At 45.1% G+C, this 14,882-nt stretch overlaps 1 protein-coding gene across 3 annotated transcripts in view; it reads left to right on the top strand.

Moving 5' to 3' along the window:
- The window catches only part of miga2 (mitoguardin 2), a 57,535-nt gene that overhangs the window by 17,396 nt on the left and 25,257 nt on the right, over positions 1-14,882 (top strand). For all 3 annotated transcript variants that reach the window (XM_078205883.1, XM_078205884.1, XM_078205881.1), the window contains 6 exons: positions 5,810-5,999; positions 7,055-7,167; positions 10,796-10,916; positions 11,032-11,168; positions 12,170-12,284; positions 12,415-12,521. In XM_078205883.1, coding sequence (XP_078062009.1) covers positions 5,810-5,999; positions 7,055-7,167; positions 10,796-10,916; positions 11,032-11,168; positions 12,170-12,284; positions 12,415-12,521 — 783 coding nt within the window. The remainder of the gene's footprint in view (positions 1-5,809; positions 6,000-7,054; positions 7,168-10,795; positions 10,917-11,031; positions 11,169-12,169; positions 12,285-12,414; positions 12,522-14,882) is intronic.

Raw genomic sequence — 14,882 nt, 5'->3', positions numbered from 1 at the left:
CAACATCGTGGGCCGAAGGGCCTGTTCTGTGCTGTACTGTTCTATGATGGAACCATGAGATTCTCACCCAACTGGAGTACTGTGCCTGAAACCTCCCTCCCCTCCTTGGAGCTTTTTACTCACTGCAGCTCACTAAACTCATTGACTTTATGCTCTGTTTGCTGGTATTCAGTGTTAAACCTCAGCACCACTTCAGTGAAACTGCTCTGTGACTGCTTAAAGGAGTTGTCCAGGACGAAGCACTATTCTCCAATATTTGTCCCAGAAATGCAACCTTACTCTGAACAAATATATACTTGTCACTCATGCCTTGGATGGCTAGACTATTAGCTGTTTCTCAGATTCTCAACTGCATCTACTGTTGGCTAAATATCACCCTTGACTCGGATGTAACAATCTCACCCCATTCCAGACACTTGACTGCATAACTTAGGTCGTCATTCCAGTGCACTACTAAGGGAATGATGCACTGTGCTGTCTTTTGGAAAAATGCTAAACTGAGCCTGCAACTGCCCTATCGGGTCATAGAGTCATAGAGGTTTACAGCATGGAAACAGGCCCTTCGGCCCAACTTGTCCATGCCGCCCTTTTTATTTAAACCCCTAAGCTAATCCCAATTGCCCGCATTTGGCCCATATCCCTCTATACCCATCTTACCCATGTAACTGTCTAGATGCTTTTTAAAAGACAAAATTGTACCTGTCTCTACTACTACCTCTGGCAGCTTGTTCCAGATACTCACCACCCTGTGTGTGAAAAAATTGCCCCTCTGGATCCTTTTGTATCTCTCCCCTCTCACCTTAAACCTATGCCCTCTAGTTTTAGACTCCCCTACCTTTGGGAAAAGATATTGACTATCTAGCTAATCTATGCCCCTCATTATTTTATAGACCTCTATAAGATCACCCCTCAGCCTTCTACGCTCCAGAGAAAAAAGTCCCAGTCTATCCAGCCTCTCCTTATAACTCCTTATAAAAGATCCCAAGGCACTAATAGAGGGAGACCCAGAGGTTCTCTCCTGAGTCCCAATATTTATCCCTCAATCACAGTGGTTAGCAGCGTCAGGGACCCGGGTTCAATTCCGGCCTTGGGTGACTGTGTGGAGTTTTCACTTTCTTCCCATGTAGGTTTCCTCCGGGTGCTCCGGTTTCCTCCCACAGTCCAAAGATGCGCGGATTAGGTGGATTGGCCATGCTAAATTGCCCCTTAGCTGTCAGGGGGACTAGAAGGGTAAATATGTGGGGTTACGGGGATTGCGCCTGGGTGGGATTGTTGGCAGTGCAAACTTGATGGGCCAAATGACCACCTCCTGCACTGTAGGGATTCTCTGATTCAATCTGTACATCAGTGGGATGTTAATCTGCAATCCTTACTTTCAAAGCTTTTCTCTAATTTCTTGTTCTTCACCATCTGTTGTCTCTCTCCTGGTTTTGGCTCCTTGATGGGGTTTGTTTCAATGGTTCCCAGTTAGCTTCTGGTCTCTTGTGTGAGCATCCGTCTAGACAGAGTGTTGGCCACTGTTTGATCACATGTACACTTCCACCTCTTGTATAGCAAGCAGGAGTGAGATTCCAGATCAAGTCCCCTCTCTCTACAGCTAATTGCAATTCCCCTACTATCGCCCCCAGCTAAGAGTCCTGACTCGACACAGCTGAGATTGCTTTAATAACTTTAATGTGTTTGGAGTGATTTGCTAATTCTGGAAAATGGGATAGTTTACACTCCCGATATCAAGAACTCAGGAGATTGTCATTTGTTCTGTTGTATCTGTGCTGGCTCTTTGAAAAAGTATTTCAATTTGTCCCACTTCTTTGTAAATTTTTGCTTTTCAAATATTTCTCCAATTGCCTTTTGAAAATTAATATACATTTGCTTCCACCGGTCCTTCAAATAGCACATTCCAGGTTGTCATCATGTACTTGCATCGTGTATCGAGCATTCCCAGATCAAATGTGAAGTACCCAGAATCTGCCCTGACAACGTGCAACAATCGAAGGTGCCCGTTCCATTCAGCATGTTGACCGTCGATTAAGATATGCAAATATGCAGTTAGATTGGGACAGTCCAGAATGATTTCACACGCAACCCTTACAGCAGCAGAAATTACATTCACCTCAGCAATCCGCCCTGGATTTGGATCCAGATTCCTGAGATGATCGATCACTCGGTCCCTCGCCCCGAGGAACCTCCTGGTCTCTGCGACTTTGCTGCTTTAGTTGCCGCATTAGCAAGATAAGGCTTTTATTTGGGGTGGCACAGTGGTTAGCGCTGCTGCTTCACAGCACCAGGAACCTGGGTTTGAATCCCGGCTCGGGTCACTGTCTGTGTGGAGTTTGCACATTCTCCCCATGTCTGCGTGGGTTTCCTCCGAGTGCTTCGGTTTCCTCCCACAGTCCAAAGATGTGCGGGTTAGGTGGATTGGCCATGCTAAATTGCCCCTTAGCGTTATGGGGACCAGCTAGGGTAAATGCATGGCTTGTTGGGGATAGGGTGGGATTGTGGTCAGTGCAGACTTGATGGGCCGAATGGTCTCCTCCTGCACTGTAGGGATTCTAGGATTCTATGATTTTTATTAACTTTTCTTAGTCGCTTATGGTGCCATCACACCATTGTAATTTATATTAAAGTATTTCTACTGATTGCATCTTCTGGATGAGATGTAGTGCCCTTTCAGATGAATATAAGTGGCATTTTTTCCCAAAGAGCAAGAGTTCTCTAACTCTGCATTCAAAGCCACCAAACAGATTAGTTGGTCATTTAATTTCTTATTTGTGGGAGTTTGCTGATTGCAGTTGGTGAAGCCTGGAGTTTGCTGATGCAAGTAGTTGGTGGACTGGGTTATTATCAAATTAGGGTAGGAACTGGGAGGTTATTTAGAAGAGGGGGGTCTGAAATCTGCAACACTCTGCTGTGACTATCAGTCTTGTAAACTGATTTATTTAAAATCAAAAATTTTGAAATGAATCAATAACACTTGGCTTACCTACTCTCTTACTGTGCATGCCGTGATTTTAATTTCTAAGCTCATATTCCTAACGTTTCATGTGGTGTTTCTATTGATCGTAAAAGGAATTGAACTAAAGGTGTTAAAAAGAAGGGATCAGAAAGCTTGGGTTCTTTCTCTAAATGCATTTCTTTCACTCCATTTCAGAGACCTTTTAAAGATGGGAGTTTCAAAATTGGGATTGTTTTGAAAGTCAGATAGTAAGAGAGATTATCCCACTGTCATCTAACCTCCTGAAACTCTGTGTCCAGCCTCACGTGGCTGCTTGAGGCAGTTGTCGCTTTTGGAAACTTGAGCGCGACTCAGCACTTTCGGGAGACAGTTTGGGAAAGATGGAATGTGAGACCCATGGTGCAGATTGAAATGTCGCAGCATTTGGTCTCAGTCACTGGAGGGAACTGCCGTATTTACCTGGCACGCTTAAGACCCGTACTGGCTGTGCATTGCAGTTCCAAAATCTCAGATCATGGACCCAGAAACGTTCCATTCCGTTCACTCCTGCCTTTGTCAATATTGTATTACTTTTGCGTGCGCTGTAAGCAGGATTGAGGGGCTGTGTTCTACTCTTAATACATTTGTGGAGAGCTACTATTGCTGGTGAAGCTGTCCCTGAGTTGGTACTTTTGAGGGATGGGGGGAAAATGGTACTTTGGCTCAGCTATTTCTCGATAGTGGCTGCTTTTACCCCTGAGTCAAAAGGTTGCGGGTCAATGCCTCAGTTCAGAACCATAATCTAGACTGGCATTCCCAGTGCAATGCTGAGGGAGTGCTGCACTGTCAGAGCTCCCATCTTCTGGATGAGATGTCGTGCCCTTTCAGATAAATATGTGATCCAGTGGCATTATCTGCAGAAGAGCAAGAGAGTTCTCCCTGGTAAAGTCTTCATTCAAAGCCACCAAGCAGATTAGCTGGTCATTTATTTAATTTCTGTTTGTGGAAGTTTGCTGTACATAAATAGGTCGCTTTGACTACATTTCAAAAATAATTTAATTGGATGTAAAGAGCTTTTGGGTGTCCTGAGGGTGTAAAAGGTGCTATAGAAATGCAAAGCAATTTTGTAAAATTGTGCCCTGGTAGGGGCCTTCAGGAAAGGGGGAGAAAACGGGCAAGACAAGAAAATGAAATTGAAATGTAACTTCCAAAAAGAAACCCCTTCGTTCATGTTAATATTCCTGGAGTTCTCTGTCACAGTATTGGGGTGCTCACACTTGCATGGATATACCAGGCTTTGTTTGAGCATCTTCTGGAGTTGTGACTTGAAAACACTTGACTTGTGCAGATGAAAGTCTTGGGGGCAGGTTTCAGGCAACGTACCAGGTATGGCTGACAGACATTGCCTGGGAGTCTGTACCTGGTAACCCTTCGGCCCCTTTGTTTTCTCCTGTCCCACTATTCCACCTCTCCTGAAGTGATTGGCTCAAGCAGAGTTCCGTGGGTGCCAATGTCTCGCTCCAGGCTTAGGCAGTGAGAGTTAGCTCAAGGGCATCACAGTTGCACCTGATGCTGTCTTCACTCAGTGAGATGACCATGAGTATGAAACCTGACTGACATTTTCCTGCCCCTCCATAGAGCAAGGAAATTGAGGGAAATGTATGCACGCTATTCTGGCCTGATTTAAGATCACTCAAACTCAGATTTGGGGCAGTGCATTTGGAGCCTTCCTGGTCTATGCTTTAGTACATCCTACTAGTTAGTGCATTCTGCACTCCAATCTCTGAGGGAACAGAAACAGTTCAGTCCCAACTTTTTTAACATTTCATTTACGGGATGTGGGTGCTGTTGGCTAGGCCAGCATTATTGCCCATCCCTAGTTGCCCTGGAGAAGGTGGTGGTGAGTTGCGGTGTTGGTACATCCACATTGCTGTTAGGGAGGGAATTCCAGGATTTTGACCTAGTGATAATGAAGGAATGGCGATTATATTTCCAAGTCAGGATGGTGAGTGACTTGGAGGGGAACTTCCAGGTGGTGGTGTTCCCATGTATCTGCTACTCTTGTCCTTCTAGAACGTAGTGGCTGTGGGTTTGGAAGGTGCTGCCTAAGGAACCTTGGTGAGTTCCTGCAATGAATCTTGTAGATGGTACACACGGCTGCCATTGTTTGCCGGTGGTGGAGGGAGTGAATGTTTGTGAAAGGGTTAGCAATCAAGTAGGCTGCTTTGTCCTGGATGGTGTGGAGCATCTTGAGTGTTGTTGGAGCAGACAAGTGGAGAGTATTCCAATACACTCCTGACTTGTGCCTTTAGGATGTCAGGAGGTGAGTTACTCGCTGCAGGAATTCTGTCCTTTGGCTTGCTCTGGTAGCCACTGTATTTATGTGGCTAGTCCAGTTCAGTTTCTGGTCAGTGGTATCCCCAATATGTTGAATTCTGTGACTGTAGCTTATCTGGCTCAGTTGTCTATTCTGTGTGTCATGACTGGGTTAGAGTGTTAGCTGGGTGCTGAAGGTGCCAACTTGCTTTACACCTATCACTGAACTGAATTGAAGTAAAATCCATCTGTTGAATCTACTGCTGTCCTCGCAGGAGGTTGAGTTAGCCTCTGTTTTCTGATGACATGTATTTCCCATCCATCTAGGCTGGATGGATCAGCAGGTTAATGCATTTTTAACAGGGTGGTAGTGAAGAAGATGGCACTTATTTCTTCTAAGATAAGTACATGAGAGCGAAAGGGGTGAAGGTTATATTGACAGGGTGGGAAGAGGCTCATGTGGATCGTAAACACCGGATGATTTGTTTCTCTGCTGTGATTTTGATGTCCCATAATGTGATAAATCCTAAAATGTTCTTTATTTGATGCCATCTGAAGTCTATCTTCTCGCAACTGAGGCTGTCTCCAGGGCTGAAGAAGGTGCTTTTTGCAACAGCTTTGGGAACCGTGGCCTTGGCCCTCACAGCGCACCAGCTTAAGAGGAGAGGGCGGAGGAAAAAGCAAGATGCAGAAAAACGTACAGGGTCGCAGCTCCCTGCATTGGGCAAACTTCCACCCTTCAAGAGAGGTAAAGAAACAATGTCACCACTTGTTTATTTAAGAAAAGGTTCTTGGCTTCTTCTGGAATGGGTTGACTTTTGCTGTGGCCACTGGTATCAGTTGTGTTGCTCCCAGGATCTATTCTTCTTGCTGAACCTCAATATCTGGGATCAGCATTCTCCTCTGGAGACCAGATCTCATTCTCACCCAAATGTTTGCACTTAATGTGCAAACACTGACTGATACTCCTGAGCAGGGAACCTGGTTGGTTTTCTGTGGCACATCACTCTTTCAACATCGGCCAGGAATCATTTACTTCACAGGGTTCCTTTTGGTGTCCAGAGGCTGTCCTGTAAAGTTAACATAGTGAAGCCTGTGCTGCAGAGGGTAACTTTGGGTGGCCGGTAGCACAGTGGTTAGCACTGCTGCCTCAGCGCCAGAGATCCTGGTTCGATTCCTGGCTTGGGTCACTGTCTGTGTGGAGTCTGCACATTCTCCCCATGTCTGCGTGGGTTTCCTCCAGGTGCTCCGGTTTCTTTCCACATCCTGAAAGACATACTGATTAGGTGCGTTGACCCAAACAGGCGCCGGAGTGGGCGACTAGGGGATTTTCACAGTAACTTTATTGCAGTGTTAATGTAAGCCTACTTGTGACTAATAAATAAATAAACTTTAAAGCTTCCCTTGATGGGGGTCTATAGCCGCCAACTACTATGGCCATCTTCAACACGGTGGCTGCCACTGACTTCATAGTTGTTGGACCTGGTGTGAGTTATTTGTTTTATCTTTCTTGACTCTTCAAGGATGAGCTCAATTAAGGCTTTGAACTTTTCCACATGCTGGTTTAATTATTAATGTCTTTAGCGTTGCTGGATGCACGGTCGAACATATCATAGTCCCTTGTGTTAACTTGGCAGACCCTTAGGTGTTTTCCCATTCTCCAGCAGCAGTTTCTGACATGGAAACAATGCAAATGGTGACAGAAACACGATAAGTGATTGCTCCCATCTGGTTATCAGAGAAGCCTGCATCCTCTGAGCAACCCCTGCCAAATATGCCTGACATTTCTCCTCTTCCTTCTAGCAACCCCGCCCAAAAGAGTGCAGAGTCCGGGGAGTAAGAGCAATGATACCCTCAGCGCAGTTTCCTCCAGCGTGCTGAGCAGGCGATCCAGCTCTTCCCATAGTCTAACGTCGGTAAGGAACAATTAAACTATGTGTTCTTCACTGTCTTTCCTGCATGAGAAAAACTGCATGGCTGTGGGGAAAGAGTGGGGCATTGGACTAGTGGAATTCAACAAGCCGGCAAAAACATTGTAGAGGATTTTGGGTACAGACAACACTTAAACTGCAGTCGACTTAGGTACAAGCAACACTTTAAACCTAGAGTACTCAATTTCCAAGCTGTAATAACTTGTGCATAAGTGAGAACACGAGGCCAGCAAAGTATTGCCGGGTGTTCTGTTGATTCATACAGAAAATTTATAGTTAATCACAGCAAATGAGAAACAAGCAATTTTTCTAATCCTTCATTGGCATACATATCCACCAATCATAGCATTGCCTTTTGCCCTTTTTCATCCAATACATGTCACCTGCCAATCCTTCATTAGCATAATACATCCCCATATCTTGCTATTTGGTAATTGTCATTGTTCTTTGTTTGTATCCTGGGTCCTAGTCTTGGAATGTGGTGTTTATGGAACAAGGTTTTTAGATTTAGTCGCTTATCTTGAGTACGTAAGCATTGGCCTTACTGACGGCATTCGAGAAGGCCTCACTGAAGGCCTTGTTTGGCTAATAATCATTTTCCATTACTTGAGTAGAGCTTTTTGACAATTATGGAACTTTAATTTTCACAATTGTTTGCAACCTATCTTCCACAGCATAATGGGCTGAATGGCCTCCTGTCCTGTATGTTCTCATGATGATTTTTAACTCTATATGAATTGTTCAGTCCAATCCTGTTTTTGCCTGGTGTACACGTTCGTAATTTCTAGCAGAGCAGATTTGATATAGGGAAGGTAAAAGTGCTCAACTGGGCAGAAGCTAATTTCAGTAATTTAAGAAGGGACCTGGCACAGGTGACTGCTGGATAAAACAGTGATGGAGTAATCGAGGACAGTCGGGAATGATAGTTCAGGTACAAACTAGGCATAGTCCTTTGAAGGGAAAAGATAGAACGTACAAAGATTAATGTACACTGGATGATGAAAATTTAAAATAAAACTGAGAAAGGGGCTTATAGCAAATACTAAGAGCAAAATTCAGGTAATAACCAGGAACATTTGGAAAGTAGAGGAGGGAGTTGATTCTCGAGATAAAGAGAGGTTACGAGAAAAGATTAGCAAGTAATATTAAATTAAACCTAAAACATTATATAAACATATCTTAGAAACCCTACAGCACAGAGAGAGGCCATTCGGCCCATCGAGTCTGCACCGACCACAATCCCACCAGGCCCTACCCCCATATCACTACATATTTACCCACTAATCTCTCTAACCTACGCATCCCAGGACACTAAGGGCAATTTTAGCATGGCCAATCAACCTAACCCGCACATCTTTGGACTGTGGGAGGAAACCGGAGCACCCGGAGGAAACCCACGCAGACACGAAGAGAATGTGCAAACTCCACACAGACAGTGACCCAAGCCGGGAATCGAACCCAGGTCCCTGGAGCTGTGAAGCAGCAGTGCTAACCACTGTGCTACGGTGCCGCCCCTAACATATAACTTGCATATAACATGCAAGTGGTTAGCTAGCAAAAAGGTTAGGTCCTTTAAGGACCCATGGGGAAATGGTCACATGGAGTCTGATGAGGGTGTGCAAAAAAGATTTGATTTGACTTATTATTGTCACATGTATTAACATACAGTGAAAAATATTGTTTCTTGTGCGCTATATAGACAAAACATACCGTTCATAGAGAAGGAAACGAGAGTGTGCAGAATGTAGTGTTACAGTCATAGCTAGGGTGCAGAGAAAGATCAACTTAATGTAAGGTAAGTCCATTCAAAAGTCTGACAGCAGCTGGGAAGAAGCTGTTCTTGAGTCGGTTGGTACGTGACCTCAGACTTTTGTATCTTTTTTCCGACGGAAGAAGGTGGAAGGGAGAATGTCCGGGGTGCGTGGGGTCCTTAATTATGCTGGCTGCTTTGTCAAGGCAGCGGGAAGTGTAGACAGAGTCAATGGATGGGCTACATTCATGACCTGTTGTAGTTCCTTGCAGGAAGCAAGTAATATGCAGGTTATACGTGAGGGAAGTTATTGACAGGTTAATAATAGATAGGGAAGATTCACTAAAAATATTATCATTTCTATAAGTGGGTAAGTCACCTGGTGCAAATGAAATGCATCCTTGTTTGCTGAAAGAAGCAATGGTGGAAATAGCAGAGGTGTTAGGCACAATCTCCCAATCCTCATTGAATGCAGTAGTTGTACCTGAGGATTGGAGGGTTGCTACTGTTAGAGCACTATTCAAGAAAGGGGTAAGTACTGACCCTTCTGACCAGTCAGCGGTGGGGAGCCATTATCAAGGACAAAATTAACTTCCATTTGGGAAAGTGTGGGTGAATCAAAGAGAGGCAGCAAGGACTGTTAACTGTAAATTGTCTCCGACTAACTTAGAATTCTTGCAGTGCAGTAGGAGGCCATTCGGCCCATTGAGTCTACACCGACTCTCTGAAAGGGCATCCCACCCAGGCCCACGCCTCTGCCCTATCCCCGTAACATTGTACATTTACCATGGTTAATCCATTTAACCTACACATCCTGGGACACTAAGAGGAAAAATAGCATTACCACCTAATCTGCCCATCTTTGGACTGTAGGAGGAAACCGGAGCACCTGGAGGAAACCCACGCAGACATGGGGAGAATGTGCAAACTCCACACAGGGTCACCCAAGGCAGGAATTGAACTCGGGTCCCTGGCGCTGTAAGGCAGCAGTGCTAACCATTGTGCCACCGTGCCGTGATTGGATTCTTTGAGGTAACAGGGAAGGGTGACCAAGTGCAGTAGATATTGTATTCTTGTGGATGCCAAGGGCAGGGTTCACATATTAAATTGATACTTTACATCAAACCTCTCTAGACAAGAGGAATCTTCCAATGTAACAATACAGAAGGAGGCATCACCTTTTTTTTCTCCAAGATGGCGATTCTTGCAATACCTTCAAATTTTATCTTTTACTCTCATTCTATGCTTCTAAAACTTCATTCTAATTCTTTTAAACTCTTCCACCTTCTTCCGTCGGGAAAAAGATACAAAAGTCTGAGGTCACGTACCAACCGACTCAAGAACAGCTTCTTCCCTGCTGCTGTCAGACTTTTGAATGGACTTGCCTCACATTAAGTTGATTTGTCTCTACACCCTAGCTATGACTGTAACACTACATTCTGCACCCTCTCCTTTCCTTCTCTATGAACGGTCTGCTTTGTCTGTATAGCGCGCAAGAAACAATACTTTTCACTGTATGTTAATACATGTGACAATAATAAAATAAATCAAATCAAATCAAACCTGCTCCAGAAGATCCCCCGGCCACATCTGTGAAGAAAAGCAGGAGTGTTCTCCCCAATATTTATCCCTCAAACCAGTATCACAAAGCATCCTGTCTGGTAATTATTGTGGGATCTTGCTGTGCACAATCTGACTGTCTTCTTTGTCTACATTAGAACGGTGATGACACCTTTTCTCAAAAAAAACCTAATTGGCTTCAAAGAACTTTGGGATGTCTGGAGACCATTAAGGACGATGTATAAGTAAAAGTTTATTCTTCATCTGAACCGTGTGTTTCTTTTATTAAATAATTACTTACAGGTGCGACCACCGAGCTCGCCAAATCCACCCGGCCTGCCGGCTGAACCCTGGGAGGCAGGAGCTGTTCAGGAAGAGAATGAAACGGCAGAGGATTCCAATGCTGAGAACCTGTACGTTATTGGTAGGTAGATTTTGACGGACGGGCGGGCGGGTTGGGTAACCAGCACCAACTATCTGATGGGCCCAATTGCGTGTCGCTCAGCTTTATATTCTGTGTAATTCTGCTTAATGTTCAGGGATGGAGCTGTTTGAAGAAGCTTTGCAAAAGTGGGAACTCGCCCTGATCAAACGGCAGAGCAGCGGCTCTGAAACAGAGAAAAAGAATTGTCTGATGAACCTGGGAGCGAGCGGTGGGATTGGGGACAGCTGTCAGGTACACCGAGCGTAAAGCAGTATTGCTTTCTGTGACTGTACGAATGTCTGTGTTGTGGCTTGCGTGGTGGCTTTATCGGCCTGCTGTGGTGAGCCAAAACCTTGAGCATGTGTTTGGCAAAGCGATGATGTAACCATAGCAAAATGTGCTTGTGAAAATAAGGTCAGAAATGTTTTTCTCAAACTGACCACTCTGATTTAGACAAGTGCTTGGCTCGTAAATTGCGTTTACCATCCTAATGTTATCATTTTTTTTTGTCATGGGGTAGCGCAGTGGTTAGCACTGCTGCCTCACAGTGCCAGGGACCCGAGTTCAATTCCGGCCTCGGGTCACTGTCTGTGTGGAGTTTGCACGTTCTCCCCGTGTCTCCGGGTGCTCCGGTTTCCTCCCACCGTCCAAAGATGTGTGGGTTAGGTCGATTGGCCATGCTAAATTGTTCTGAGTGTCAGGGGGATTGGCAGGGCAAATATGAGGGGTGATGGGAATAGGACCTGGGTGGGATTGTGGTTGGTGCAGACTCGATGGGCCAAATGGCCTCCTTCTGCACTGTAGGGATTCTATGTTGTTCTGTGTAGTGCCCCAGAGAAGCAACGACGGATGAGAGGTGCGGACAGGCAGTGTTCATAAATCTGGGGGTTTAATAATAAACTTTCTGCTGACAAATAACGGTGTCAACCTGTCTCAACGCTTTTCTGCAAGAGTCACTCGCTAACCTAAAGTCACTAAGGTCAGTTGTAACAACCCAGCACTGACGATGCCAGGATCAGCTGGAACCCTCTGGCCTGTGTGGTGCAGTGACTCATTGAGCCATTAGATTGGGCAAGCTGAACCTGCTGCATCCTCGGTCTTTGCTGTCAGCAGGTCTTGGGTGGGGTGACTGTCAGAGACCTACATTTCACCTCCGTGCCAAAATGTGGCTGCTGTGGATTAGCCAGAGAGGAAATAGTGTTCAGGGTGATTGGAACAAAAGGCAGAAACCCTCCCTGTAAATATTCAAACAGCCATCAAGAAACAAGGAGTTTTCTCAGAAGCTGGAAGCCCTGCTGCATCGAGCGTACCGGTTACAGGAAGAGTTTGGAGAGACCGTGCCTTCTAACAGCGTCTTGGCTGATTTTGGTAAGTCTGAATTCATAAACTGGGAAGAGAACCCTGTATATTGTGAACAGATTGGGTAATTACTGCTGATTTTTAGCAAAGGTTACACAGCGCAGTTTCCTGGAAGAGAAACCTTTTTGTTTTTGCCCAGATTGTGTTGGGGCTCTGGCCCTTCCCTATGGAGAAGATCCTGGGAGATATTATCTCGATGACGATGCCAGTGTGACTTCGGAGGACTCCTTCTTTTCAGCGGCAGAGGTGAGCTTTATGTAAGTTGTATCTACTCTAGTTAGATTTAAGATGTCCTGCCGTTGAGTTGCTTGAATTTACAGCTGGTTTGCCTGGTTTTGGATCAATCTTTTCTTAGAGTATTTACTGTACAGAAGGAGACTATTTGGCCCATTGAGTCCATTCTGGTCCTCCCTCTTTCTCCGTATTTTCTCTCCCTTCTCCTGAAGGGGCTGACCTAGTTTTGTGGGACAGTTCATGGCTACCGGTCACATTGAGTGGCCACTTTTCATGAGAGGATCCAGACATTTGAGTGTTGGTCAGTTGCTCTACATTGTGAGCTATCTCAATGGAGCCCAATCCTTTATAAGAACAAAGAAAAGTACAGCACAGGAACAGGCCCTTCGGCCCTCCAAGCCTGCACCGACCATGATGCCCTAACTAAACTAAAAAAAAAAAGACCTTCTGCTCTTACTTGGTCCGTATCCCTCTTTTCCTCCCTATTCATGTACCCATCCAGATGCCTCTTACATGTTGCTAATGTGCCTGCTTCCACCACCTCCTCTGGCAGCGCGTTCCAAGCACCCACCACTCTGTGTGTGGAAAAACGCCCCCCAGACGTTTCCCTTTTCCTTGCTTGAGAAGAACTGTTTCTTGGCAGTTCCTGTGTCAGCTACTTTGACTCCATCGCAGTTTATAATCGCGACTGAGTTTTACTTAATTCTTTCATGGGATGTGGATGTTGTTGGCAAGGCAAGGCTAATTGCCTTTGAGCTGAGTCGCTTGCTAGGCCATTTCAGAGGGGCAGTTGAGAGTCAACCACATTACTGTGGGTCTGGAGTCACATGGAGGCCAGACCAGGTAAGGACGGCAGATTTCCTTCCCTGAAGGACATTAGTGAACCAGATGGGTTTTTATGACAATCGATGATAGCTTCATGGTCACCATTAGGACCATAGAAAAGTTACGGTGCAGAAAGAGGCCATTCAGCCCATTATGTCTGTGCTGAGACTAGCTTTAATTTCTGGATTTATTAATTGAAGTTAAATTCCACCTGCTGCCATGGAGTCCCTTTCCGCAGACTATTTGCATGAACCTCTTGATTACTAGCCCAGCGACATGCTACAATCTCCCCATAGGTCTGCTGGATCTAATTGATTGTTTTACAGTCATCCATGTGAAATGTCCACCCATTTTGCTCGGGCACTTTGGAAGATTGGCCAATGACATATATCTTAGCTTCATGAAATTACAGACTTTGATGCAAAGTTAAAATAACCAGGGTCATTCAGAAACTCTAATCCTCCAACACCAATGTCAGAAATTTGTATTGGTTGGTATCATTTCAGCAAACCTTGGGAAGGAAATCTGCTGCCCAGAGGGATTTTACTGCTTGAATCAAAAGACAAGCTGCCATAAGCCTTTTGTATCATTTTGCAAGACTTGAGATGCATGCAACAGAGATAGCAGTCCTTCTAATGGATGAAACTTTAAACTGAAGCTCTGTCTGGCCCCTCAGTTAGGTGTGGAAGGACATAACATGAAGAAGAACAGAGGAATAATCCCTGGCATTCTGGTCAATGGCACAAGCAGATTGTCTGGTCATTTATCTCCTTGTTGTTTGTGGAATCTTGCCAAGGGTACTTCATTTTGATTTTGATTTGATTTATTATTGTCACATGTATGGCACAACATCGTGGGCTGAAGGGCCTGTTCTGTGCTGTACTGTTCTATGTTCTATTAGTATACAGTGAAAAGTATTGTTTCTTGTGCGCTATACAGACGCAGCATAACGTTCATAGAGAAGGAAAGGAGAGAGTGCAGATTGTAGGGTTGCAGTCATAGCCAGGGTGTGGAGAAAGATCAACTTAGTGCGAGGTAGGTCCATTTAAAAGTCTGACAGCAGCAGGGAAGAAGCTGTTCTTGAGTCGGTTGGTATGTGATCTCAGACTTTTGTATCTTTTTCCTGACGGAAGAAGGTGGAAGAGAGAATGTCCGGGGTGCGTGGGGTCCTTAATTATGCTGGCTGCTTTGCCAAGGCAGCAGGAAGTGTAGACAGAGTCAATGGATGGGAGGCTGGTTTGCGTGATGGATTGGGCTGCATTCACGACCTTTTGTAGTTCCTTGTGGTCTGGGGCAGAGCAGGAGCCCAGACCAAGCTGTGATACAACCAGAAAGAATGCTTTCTATGGTGCATCTGTAAAAGTTGGTGAGAGTCATAGCTGACATGCCAAATTTCCTTAGTCTTCTGAGAAAGTAGAGGTGGGCTTTCTTAAGAACAGGTTGTTGGTGATCTGGACACCTTAAAAACATGAAGTTCTCGACCATTTCTACTTCATCCCCATTGATGCATGTTCTCCTCTACGCTTCCTGAAGTCGATGACTATCTCA

This window comes from Mustelus asterias, unplaced genomic scaffold (genome assembly GCF_964213995.1).
Source record: "Mustelus asterias unplaced genomic scaffold, sMusAst1.hap1.1 HAP1_SCAFFOLD_1047, whole genome shotgun sequence".
Classification (NCBI taxonomy): Eukaryota; Metazoa; Chordata; class Chondrichthyes; order Carcharhiniformes; family Triakidae; genus Mustelus; species Mustelus asterias.
Note: the sequence above shows the minus strand (reverse complement) of the source record. Positions and strands in the feature narration are given on the sequence as shown.